Here is a 12,612-nt window from a genome sequence, read left to right on the forward strand (position 1 = left end):
GACAATGTGAGGGTCAATTAGTATATTCCCTCTTTATTAGACAGCATATTAGTCATATAACTCCAACCTAACAGGGACCTAATGATTTTAGTACTTTAACTAAATGAAATACTAACAGTGATTAAGGATGAGAATTGAGTCAAATTATCTGGGTTAAAATTCTAGTTCTGCCATTTATTAATTGTACGTCTTTTCTGTGTTTCAGTTTGCTCACCTATTAAGTGAAATAATTATAGTACCTATCTCATAGGGTTGTCAGGATTGAGTTAATTCATCTAAAGCACTTAAAACAGTGTCTAGCACAACACTCAATAAATGTCTATTGTAATTTTATTATTATTTAACAACACAGTACAAGTGAAAGAACCTTAAGATATTTATAAATGCTCAGCATAAAGTAAAGAGATTGGAAATTTACCAGGTACTGATTTTTCCAAATTATTGAATGGTTATTTCTAGATTTCAAACTAGGAACTATATCTTCCTTATTGTTCCTCTGACATAGCTTACCTGTTCTCTAGTACAAATGTGCTTTGAATTATCTACTTCACAGACACGGGCAAACTTAAGAAAGCGCTTATAATCAAAACTATTTTGAATTCCAAGATGATGGCAGTCCCTAGAAAGATTCCAAAGCAGAGAGATAAAATTCTTCAACAAGATTACTTATTGTACCTTAAATGCTAATAATATATTTATACAAGCATTTATTTGCTTACTTAAATAAAAATTTTATATATATATATATATATATATATATATATATATATATATATATATATATAATATAGAGAGAGAGAGAGCATACAAAGATTTTAACAAGCTTCTCTGGAGTGTTCAGTGCATACCTGGCAAAATAATCCCATTTGTCCACATCAATGCCACTTCTTTTATTGGCCACTATCTCATAAAGGAAGCTTTTCTCTTTAGGACGGCCTTTATATGGCCACTAGAAGACAAGAAAAATCATTAAAAGTTTTAGGATAAAAAACAGATCCAGAGACAGAGAAGCATTGATCAGATCGTCAAACCTCAGAGGGAAGGTAGGGGAGGGTGGAGGTAAGGGGGAGAGATCAACCAAAGGACTTGTATGCATGCATATAAGTATAACCAATGGACACAGACAACAGGGGGGTGAGGGCATGAGCGGGGGGGGGGGTAATGGGGGGATAAGGACACATATGTAATACCTTAATCAATTAAAAAATTAAAAATAAAAATGTTTTAGGATAAGAAGCAAATTTATGTACAAGCAAAGCAAAACAATTGTATCAATCTAAAAATTATAAACAGATACTTGAATGAGAATGTGAAATAATTTAGAAGGTTCTTTCCATTTAATTCCTAAATTAGTAGAAAAGAGAAAAGAAATGCTAAGGTATATGATATCCTGTTAATACTAAACCTCTTTAGTATTTAGTGCCATTGAAAGGATCCTAACACTACTACATTTCCCATAACCAACAAGCAAGCTCTGTTTTTTTGGTTTCAAAGTTTTTAAAAATATAAGATCCAATTATGAACTAGCAAGAATGTTCTAACATGCTAATGCTTGCATTCAAACATGAAAATTATACTATCTTTCAAAGTAGTTACACATCTACCCTAAATGATATGCATCATTCAAAGACTTTTTGGAGCTCCAATATTTTGCAAATAGGATATTTGCTACAAAATTCACCTGTTTATTTTACAAGTAAATGTGTGCATGTATATGAAAAAAAAAACCTTAAAAACAGAGCAAAAACTACTTTTCAACTTATTTTGTAATAATAAAAAGATAAAAAAGGAAACAAAACAGATTTTCCTCTGAACTAGGTCTTCATAATCTAAATATTTGAAATAAGTTAGTTTTGGTGGATAAACAAAATATACACTGTTACATTTTCCAAAGTTACTTTAGGCTTCTATGTAAAACTAGAGGCCCAGTGCACAAAAATTTGTGAACTCGGGGGGTGGGGGCGGGGGGGGGGGTGGGGGGACTAAAACTCCCAGTCTCTCCTTTTTCCTTTTTTTTATTCTGGGATTTATTTACCTTCTATAATTGAAACTTTGTTGCTGCTCCAGCTCTGAGGCCACGGCCTGCTGAAAGCAGGTATCTGGGGTTTGTTTAGCTTCTATAATTGCAATGTTATTGCTTTCTGAGCTCAGAGCCGGGCCGCAGAAGGGAGGAAGCTTGGCTTCCTCCATCACTGGAGCAAGCAAGCCTCCTGCTCGCTTCAGCTGCGTGGCTGCCGGCCACCATCTCGGTTGGGTTAATTTGCATATCTCGCTGATTAGCCAATGGGAAGCATAGCGGAGGTATGGTTAATTTCAATCTTTGTCTATTATTAGATAGGATACTGCACACAATATTCATTACAAAATATTTGTATGTGTATTTTAATTTATATATGTATTTGTATTTTTCCCACCTCTTAACTCAGTCCCTCTAGAATAGCCAAATATTCCTCTTTAAACAGCTCTGAAGGAATGAAGAAAAGACTAGATGAAAAGCATGAGTCACTTCAAATTAAGTTGTATACAAACTTACCGATACATCTTTAACTGGTGTTTTAGGTGGTCCTGTAATTTGTTCCTTGATAAAGGTAATATCTTCTTCAGGGATGAGACCATAGCATTCCATGATGGGTTTGAGATCATTAGAATTAATGAGGTGCTCAAACATATCAACTGAGCCCTGTTCATGCTAGGAAAAGTCAGCATATGGTCTGTTATAGATTCTAGACCAATAGGGACCCCAGATTATCCAAAGTACTCTTGATTTCAGGTAATTCAGAGATAAGAATCTACTGAATGTTCATTATCTAGTTTCCAACTACAGTCTTACAGATTTTTTTTGTTAATCCTCACCCAATTTTTAAAAAAATATATTTTTTTTATTGATTTCAGAGAGGAAGGGAGAGGGACAGAGAGATAGAAACATCAATGATGAGAGAGAATCATCAATCGGCTGCTTCCTGCACACCATGAGTCCACAACCAGGAAACAACTGTGTCCTGCTTCATAAGTCAATGCACAACCACTGAGACACAACGGCCAGGCAACCCTCACCCAATTTTTCCACTGATTTTTAGAGAGAGTGGAAGGAAGGGATGGAGGGGGAAAGAGAGAGAAACATTGATGTGAGAGAGACACACAGATTGGATGCCTCCCGAATGCAGCCCAAACGGGGCCAGGATTGAACCTGCAAATCCCTAATTATAAAATAGATGATTTAATATATATGATGAGATCTGGCTGGGTAGCGCAGTTGGTTAGAGCATCTCCTAGTATACCAAGGTTATGGGTTTGATCCCTGGTCAGAGCATATACAAGAATCAACCAATGAATGCATAAATAAGTGGAACAACAAATTGGTTACTCTTCTCTCTCTCTCTCTTAAAAAAAAAAAAAAAATATATATATATATATATATGTATGTGTGTGTGTGTGTGTGTGTATGTGTATGTATGTATATATATATATATATATATATATATATCTTTGACTAAACTTGGCTACCATCGGTTACTTCATGGCCATACAAAATGAATGAAAACCAGAGTTGGACTTTATTTTACAGTAGTATGATGGAATAGAAAAAGCATTAAATTAGCACCTAGGAAACATAAGGTTTTCTATTGCTGGCTCTACCAGTTAATAGTTTTTTTGAATTTTGGTATATCAATACACCTCTGTGTTTCAAGTTCCTTTAAACTTGTAAAAATGGAGCTAATCATTCCTTCTTTACAGACTGTGAGAATCAAATAAAAACATAGATATAAAAGCATCCTGAAAACTGTAATGGGGAAGGAAGTATACTATAACACAATAATGGCTGCTTACATAGTCATTATTTTATTGACTATTGAATATGTGAATACATACCTTCCATTTCACTCCTTGGCGAGCAAGTGGAATAAATCTTCCATCAAACATATGAGAAAATGGCCCATGACCTTAAAAACAAAAGCAGCCTTAGAACAAGAAAAATGTAAAAACGGAGTCGATTTTTTAAAATCGTTTTAGTTTTACCTTGAATATCAACAGAAATCAATAATCTACAAATACATCATAAACAGGGATAAATCCTTCCTATTTTCTAAAAACAAGAGAACAGGAAGCAGAACCATATGGGAAAGTAAGCTCTTTTTCCTTTTAATATATATTTATTGATTTTAGAGAGGAAGGGAGAGGGAGAGAGAGATAGAAACATCAATGATGAGAGAGAATCATTGATTGGCTGCCTCCTGCACGCCCTGTTACTGGGGATTGAGCCCACAACCCAGGCATGTGCCCTTGACTGGAATTGAACTCAGAACCTTTTAGTCCGCAGGCTGATGCTCTATCCACTGAACCAAACTAGCTAGGGCAGAAAGTAAGCTATTTATAGAGGGATCTCTGAGTCACCAGAACTCGCATAACTGGTGAAAAGACAGTTTTATGTAACTTAAAAGAATGTTAATGGCAAAAAACTTTTGGCAATTGCAGGTTGAATATCTGCATTAAAATAGCAGTTATTTTAAGACAATCCACTGGGATGCAGGAATAAAATATCAAAACTTTATTTTATTATGCTCATCCTTTAAAACATCTATTTTTATGTAAATTCTATAATGCAGATAATATATTCAGAATAAATATACACACGTTGAGGTTGTTTCCTGGGTTTTTACCAATACTATGAACCATCAAAGTGGAAATCACAAGTTTATCTTTTTTTTTTTAAATATTTTTTATTGATTTTTTTACAGAGAGGAAGGTAGAGGGATAGAGAGTTAGAAACATCGATGAGAGAGAAACATCGACCAGCCGCCTCCTGCACATCCCCCACTGGGGATGTGCCCGCAACCCAGGTACATGCCCTTGACCGGAATCGAACCTGGGACCCTTCAGTCCGCAGGCCGACGCTCTATCCACTGAGCCAAACCGGTTTCGGCCACAAGTTTATCTTAATCATAAGTGATTTTAACATTTCATAATATTTACTAATATGAAATTTGGTTGAAGTGAAACCAAATTCTGGAATTATCAGAATTTTTGTAGAAGTGAATTACTTTGCTGGAGAGGGAACCCACCTGGACCAGGCCTGGGCCCTTTTGCATGTCACCCATAAAGGCCTATTACTGTAGTACTCAAACTTCTGGGGACTGGCAAAGATTTCCCAATGATTCCCTCTTAAAATACCAGGAATCTATCAAATTTAATCCTATTGACATCTCCAAGGGGACATGGTGAAGAAAGTGTCCTATCCCTTTAAGTATCTGTATAGTGCCTAGCCAGTTTGGCTCAGTGGTTGATCTATAAACCAGGAGGTCACGGTTTGATTCCTGGTCAGAGCACATTCCCAGGTTGTGGGCTCGATCCCTGGTGGGGTGGGGGGCATGCAGAAGGCAGCCAATCAATGATTTTCTCTCATCACTGATGTGTGTACCTCTCTCTTCTTCTCTGAAATCAATAAAAAAATATTTTTTAAACATTAAAAAAGAAAAGTATCACTATTGAAACACAGACACCTCCCCTTTCCTGCCCTAAGGGCACACACAAATTATCAGGGTAGGACTAAACTACAAGGATGGGGCAAAACTCCTGTGATAAAAGAATACAGTCTTGCCCTAGCCAGTTTGGCTCAATGGATAGAGTGTTGGCCTGCGGACTTAAGGGACCAGTCAAGGACACATGCCTGGGTTGCAGGATCCATCCCTAGTGGGGGGTATGCAGGAGGCAACAATCAATGATTCTCTCTCATCATTGATGTTTTTATCTCTCTCTCCCTCTCCCGTTCTGTCTGAAATCAATAAAAATATATTTAAAAAAATCAAATTCACATCATCTTAAACAGAGTAACTAGAAAAACCTCACTATCAGAAAGTCCTTTCTTATAACCTGTAGCAACGATGTTTGACATGGGAAATTCACTGAAAAGCTACAAAAAAATGAAATAGCAACCCCTTGGCCTTATGGATGATTCTAGGAAGATGCAGTGGCACATTTATATTAATGTTAACTGAAGAATTAAAACACAATTTTCATATTTCTCTTGGTTAGTTGGATTTTTTATTTTCAAAGATGTTATAGTTTTTCATAACAGCCTTGGCTTTTGTATAGCTTACCGAGATCATGACAAAGCCCAGCAATCTGAACACATAGCATATCTCGTTCACTTATCTGCAGCTCTGGTTGTTTTTCACTCAGTTCTCGAACTAGACATCCTGCTAGATATCCTACACTGCAGAGCAAAAAATACAAAACAAAACAAAGAAATCACTCTTTAGTTTTGAAGATACAAGTGATATTTTGGCCCTGAAGAACTTTAATGTTTCTCAAATGTTGTCATATATCTCTAAGGCAACTTAACAGAATAGTGTGTTTCAGAACTTAATAGGAACACACAAACAGAATCCCCAAAGCAGGACCTCTTGGCTCAGCATCACTAATCTTTAGGGAAATGCAAAATCAAAACCACAATGAAACAATGCCTCACACCCATTAGAATGGCTATTACTCAAAAACAAAACAAAAAAACACAAAATAATTAATAACAAGTGTTAGCCTGGATGTGGAGAAATTGGAACCCTTGTACACTGTTAATGGAAATGTATAATAATGCAGGCACTAGGGTGGTTCCTCAAAAAATGAAGACTAGTCCAGCTGGTGTGCCTCAGTGGTTGAGTGTCAAAGAACCAGCAGGTCATGGTTCGATTCCCAGTCAGGGCACATGCCTGGGTTATGGGCTCAGTCCCCAGGGTGGGGCATGCAAGAGGCAGCCGAAGAGTGATTCTCTCTCCTCACTGATGTTTCTCTCTCTCTCTCCCTCTCCCTTCCTCTCTGAAATCAATAAAACCATATTTTTTTAAAATTTACAACTAGAATTACCATATGATTCAACAACTCCAATTCTGTGTATATATCCAAAACAATTGAAATCAGGGTCTTTAAGATATATATGTACACTCATGTTCCTAGCAGCACTGTTCTCAATTGCCAAAGAGGTAGAAACAACTCAGTGTCCACCACTGAATGAAGGGATAAACAAAATGTAATAGTTACTCTTAAAAAGTAAGAAAATTATGACATATGCTCCAACATGGAGGAACTTTGAGTTAATTATACAAAGTGAAACCGCCAGTCACAAAAAAGACAAATATTGTATGATATCACTTATATGAGGTACCTTGAATAGTCCAATTCATAGAAACAGAAAGTAGAAAGGTGGTTGCCAGGGGCTGGGGAGAGGGAGGACTTCTACTTTGTAATGTTTACAACACAGATTGAAGAGATAAAATGCCTAACAAATATTAAATGCACTTTTAGCACTTCCCTCTGAAAGTAATTTCTGAATGAATACAGTACCTTTCTTCTCTAAATGTTGAGCCCCATGAGGTTAGAGAGAATTGCTATCTTGTTGATTTGGTAGGGCCTAGCAAGTTTTCAATAAATATTTGTTGATGAATGAACATCTGAGTAGATACATGTGTTCTGGATAATTAAAAATGCTTCCAATCAATGATTCTCTCTCCCCTCTCCCTTCCTCTCTGAAATCAATAAATATATATATACTAGGGGCCCGGTGCACGAAATTCGTGCACTGGGTGTGTGTGTGGGGCTGTGTGTGTGTGGGGGGGGAGTGTCCCTCAGCCCAGCCTGCCCCCTCTCACATACTGGGAGCCCTCAGGCGTTGACCCCCATCACCCTCCAATCGCAGGATCGGCCCTTGCCCAGGCCTGACGCCTCTGACAGAGGCATCAGGCCTGGGCAGGGGACCCTCATTTCCCCCCATCACTGGTTCTGCCCCCAGCCCAGGCCTGATGCCTCTGGCCCAGGCATCAGGCCTGGGCAGGGGACCCCCAGACCCCTCCGATTGCTGGCTCTGCCCCTTGCCCAGGACTGATGCCTCGGCCAGAGGCATAGACCCCCATCACCCTCCGATCGCCTGATCGGCCTCTTGCCCAAGCCTGACGCCTCCGCCAGAGGTGTCAGGCTTGGACAGGGGACCCCCAGCTCCCCCCGATCACTGGCTCTGGCCCCCGCCCAGGCCTGAGGCCTCTGGCCCAGGAATCATGCCTGGGCAGGGGACCCCCATCTCCCGCTGATCGCTTGCTCCACCCCCGCCCAAGCCTGACGCCTCTGACCCAGGCTTCAGGCCTGGGCAAGGGGACCATCATATCCTCCCAATCCCCGGCTCTGCCCCCGACCCAGGCCTGATGCCTCTGGCCCAGGCATCAGGCCTGGGCAGGGGACCCCCAGCCCCCTGCCCAGGCCTGATGCCTCGGCCAGAGGAGTTGACCCTCATCACCCTCCGATCACCAATCACCGGATCGGCCCCTTGACCAGGCCTGAGGCCTCCGGCAGAGGTGTCAGGCCTGGGCGGGGGACCCCCAGCTCCCCACGGTTGCAGGCTCTGCCCCTGCCCAGGCCTAACGCCTCTGGCCTAGGTGTCCGGCCCGGGCAGCAGGGACCTGCAGTGGCAGCGGGGGGCACCGCGATCGCGCGGGCTCCACCCCTGCCCCTGCAGGATGCCTCTGGCTGAGGCGTCTGGCCCGGGCAGCGGGGACCCGCAGCGGCAGCGGCCCTGTGATCGTGGGCTTCGCTTTAGGCCCAGGCAAGGGACCCCTAGCTCCTGGGACTGCCAGCTTCAACCATGCCCAACTCCCATCGCTGGCTCCACCCCTACTTCCTGCTATCACTGGCCAGGGCAGAAAAGGCACCTGATTCTCCGATCATGGCTGGGGGGCAGGGCAAACGTGGCCCCAGGGCCGCCTTTGCCCTGCCCCCCAGCTCTTAGCTCCCCCCTGGGTTTCCGATCACTGTCAGTGACAGGGGGCTTCTTCCTGCTTTCCCTTTCGCCTCCCTGCATTGTGCCTACATATGCAAATTAACCGCCATCTTGTTGGCAGTTAATTTGCATATAGCCCTGATTAGCCAATGAAAAGGGTAGCGCCATACGCCAATTACCATTTTTCTCTTTTATTAGTGTAGATTAAAAGTAATACTATGAGTTCTTAAAAGAAAATATGGTAAATTGTCTAGTTCTTCCCTGTTTATGTCCTCCTGGCTCTACTTATTTTAAAAATTCATCTTTATTACTCAGAGATTAAAAATGGTGGCAGAGTAGGTCGATGCTGCATGGACACACTCCCAGGACCAAACTGGAATTACAACTACCTTTATTGTTGAAAGTATTAGATACCCCCCCTTCCCACACCCACCCCCCAACATCCTGCCCCAGGCCTTCACCACTCTATAGTCTGTGTCCATCCTATCTAATAATGGACAAGCATGGTAATTGACCACACCTTCGCTACGCCTCCCATGGGCTAATCAGTGTGATATGCAAATTAACTGCCAACAAAGATGGCAGCTAATTTGTATACTGCAGGCAGGGCGGGTCAGTGCCATCCCACCTGCCCCTCCACCATCCAGGCCTGCTATTTGCCACCCAGGGTGGTGGGGTGGGACAGCGCCATCCCGCCTGCCCTGCTGCCATCCGGGCCTGCTATCTGTGACCCGGGGCGGCAGGCGTACCGTGTGCGACCAGACCCGGGGCGGCTGGGCAGGGCAGCAGCAATTCGCCAGCCCGCCCGGCTGCTGTCCGGGTGTCCCGTGTACGACCTGACCCAGGGCGGCAGGGAAGGACAGCGTGGCTCCTCTGTCACCCCAGTTTCCTCATCACAGCTCCTTTGGGGGCCTAAGCCTTTAGTCGGACATCCCCCAAGGGCTCCCTGAATGCCAGAAGGATGTCTGACTGCAAGCTTAGGCCTGATCCCCCGGGGAGTGAGCCTATGTCGACAGGTGGACATCCCCCAAGGGGTCCTGGACTGCAAATGGGCACAGGCTGGGCTGAGGGACCCCCCACCCCCACCCCGAGTGCACAAATTTTTGTGCACCAGGCCTCTAGTATGCATATAAGTTCTTTGATTAATCTTTTCCCACCTCCCCACGTGCTCCACCCCTACATTTGATAATGGAAAAACAGACCACAGTCTCCACTTAGTTGTATGCACAGGAAGCGACATCTTCTCTGAGTTTATGAATGCTTATCTGATTTATACTTTTCCTGTTTTCAAAGGACAATCTATATACAACTATACAGGGACTACAAGAAAATTATATAATCAAACTTACAAAGTTAATTATACCAGTAACTTTTTTAAACACAAATATTTCAACCAAATGACCACTCAATAGACACATTATTTTCCTAGGAAGGATCTATAGTGGCTTATAAGAGTACATAAAATAAATAAAATATAGCATAGTAAATCAAAACCTCGAATGTTTCATATTATCACCATTTTTGTAAAACTATTCTCTAAAAGACCAGACAATCATTTAATGAGATAGAGAAGATACTTAATACGTAACTGTAAGTTCCCCACCCAGATCCCCTTCTTACCCTAGACTATGTTCAAATCGATTGTGTGAAGCTCCTGGAAAAACATAGTAAGTGCCTCCCAACTGTTTAATGTATCGAAGCCGCTGAAATTGAGGTGTGTCGATGATTCGGATAAGGAGAGGGTGAAGTTCAATATGGCCATGAATAGGATCATTAATAACCTAGAAAATTATGTTTAAACTAATATAAGTAAAAATTCACAATTCTATTTAAAATTTTTATGTAGCCATGCTTATCTATAGTGCAAAGTCAAAGCCATTTAATTGGTCTCAAGACTAATACTAAGGAAAATAACAAGGTATTAATACCATTATCTTATTTAGATATCACTACTAGACAGATCAAGTATATTAGATCTGGGTATATTTTACTTCTTCTAATGAACCTAAAAACAGAAATATAAGGATTTCAATATTTTTATTATATATTACTTAACTAGCCTTTAATAAGTTAGTCTTGTATTCAAGTTAAACATACTATTTTAACACTCTCATTCAGATCACATAAGCCATATTACTACTGGCATTGTGTCTACATCTTTTTCTGAATGTATCTATATAGTACCCACCACTAAAATCCTAAGAAAGATTGAAAAAGAAAGAAAAGAAAAAACCCTCCTATCATATAGGTAAGAAATCATAGGCAGGAACATATCTATCTATATAATAGAGAAATATGCAAATTAGCTGGGACGCCGTAACATCACGACTGAACAGCAGGGACCTGAGGCTGCATGGTGCCTGGCTGGGGCGAGGGACCTCAGGCCAAGCCCCCCGCCCGGCAGGGCTTGACAGGGAACCTCAGGCCACACCCTTCGCCCAACGGGGCTTGACGGTGGACCTCAGGCTGCACCCCCCGCCCCACGCGCCTTGACAGGGGGCCTCAGGCCACGCCCCCGCCCTGCAGGGCTTGATGGGAGACCTCAGGCCATGTCCCCCGCCCGTGGGGTTTGACAGGGGACCTCAGGCTGCACCCCTCGCCCGGTGAGGCTTGATGGGGGAGCTCAGGCCACTCTCCCTGCCCCAGTGCCAGACCTGGAGCTCTCAGACCACGCCCCCACCCTGGCACCAGGCCGGGAGACCTCAGGCAATGCCCCCTGCCCCTCAGGGCTTTACAGGGGACCTCAGGCTGCATTCCCCACCTGGCGGGGCTTGACAGGAGACCTAAAGCTGTATCCCTCGCCTGGCGGGGCTTGATGGGGGAGCTCAGGCTGCGCCCCCCATGCCAGCACCGGGATGGGGGACCTGAGACTGCACCCCCCACCTGGCGCTGGGCTGGAGGACCTGAGGCTGCATTCCCCCACCTGGAGGGGCTTGATGGGGGTGGGGCCGGCTGGGTCTGGGTCTCCTGCGTTTAAGTGCGTATGGGTGGTAGGAAGGGACTTGACTCTAGGTCCCGTGGCACACCCCAGACTCTGACAGGAGGGAGATTTCCATATACATTTTACTAATTTTCTTTCATCTCTAACACTTCTATTATAGAGAGAGGGCAAATAGCAATATTACAATATTTCCTCTAATTAATTCCCTTTTAATGTGCATAAATTTTGTGCACTGGGCCACTAGTAATTATATAATACTTATAATGTCACTCAGAAATATGTATACTTATTAAAAATAAATTCACCATTACTCTAAATAGCTTTAAATATGGGTGAAGATTTAATGTCCCTCTCTGTTTCTTTAAAAATACATCTTTCTTAACTATCTATAACTGACTTTTAAAGAGAAAGCTACAGAATAAAAAAGGAGCCTGATAAATTTTCAAACTGCTTCAAATTGAAGTTCCTTAAAAATATATGGAATTTTGAAAGGTGAAGAACCTTGTCTGTCTTGTTTACTGCCATGTTTTCAGAACCCATCAAACTGTGTGTCTGGTACATAGGTTTTCAACAACTACTGTTGAAGCACTATTGCCAAGTAATGTATGTTAACATGCTTTACAATTAAAGTGTACCATGTCCATACACAGAAATATATAAAACATGAATTACAGAAGCTCAATGCTGTAAAGAATCTTAAAGGGGTCATCTGGTCCACCATTTAAACATGTTGGCGATGAGTTTAAAAATAGCTCAATTCACATTGGGTACCAAAAGCCTGAGTCAAGTAATGCCTAGAATTTACAACTTTGTTAAACAATATTTATGTACATTAATAAAAATTTGACTTATGGTTGATATTTAGTGAGTATGAATTTTTTCACCCTGTTCTATAAAACTACTTTATAATGTA

The 12,612-nt window shown here is 42.0% G+C and overlaps 1 protein-coding gene across 1 annotated transcript in view; it reads right to left on the reverse strand.

Annotated features, from left to right (window-relative positions):
- The window catches only part of SAMHD1 (SAM and HD domain containing deoxynucleoside triphosphate triphosphohydrolase 1), a gene marked incomplete at its 5' end in the record, with an annotated part of 63,051 nt that overhangs the window by 35,079 nt on the left and 15,360 nt on the right, over positions 1-12,612 (reverse strand). Inside the window, 6 exons of the mRNA XM_081097091.1 lie at positions 511-619; positions 849-949; positions 2,534-2,689; positions 3,871-3,941; positions 6,096-6,211; positions 10,379-10,539. Coding sequence (XP_080953217.1) covers positions 511-619; positions 849-949; positions 2,534-2,689; positions 3,871-3,941; positions 6,096-6,211; positions 10,379-10,539 — 714 coding nt within the window. The remainder of the gene's footprint in view (positions 1-510; positions 620-848; positions 950-2,533; positions 2,690-3,870; positions 3,942-6,095; positions 6,212-10,378; positions 10,540-12,612) is intronic.

The sequence above is a fragment of the Myotis nattereri genome (assembly GCF_964212035.1).
Source record: "Myotis nattereri genome assembly, chromosome: 8".
NCBI classification, from domain to species: domain Eukaryota; kingdom Metazoa; phylum Chordata; class Mammalia; order Chiroptera; family Vespertilionidae; genus Myotis; species Myotis nattereri.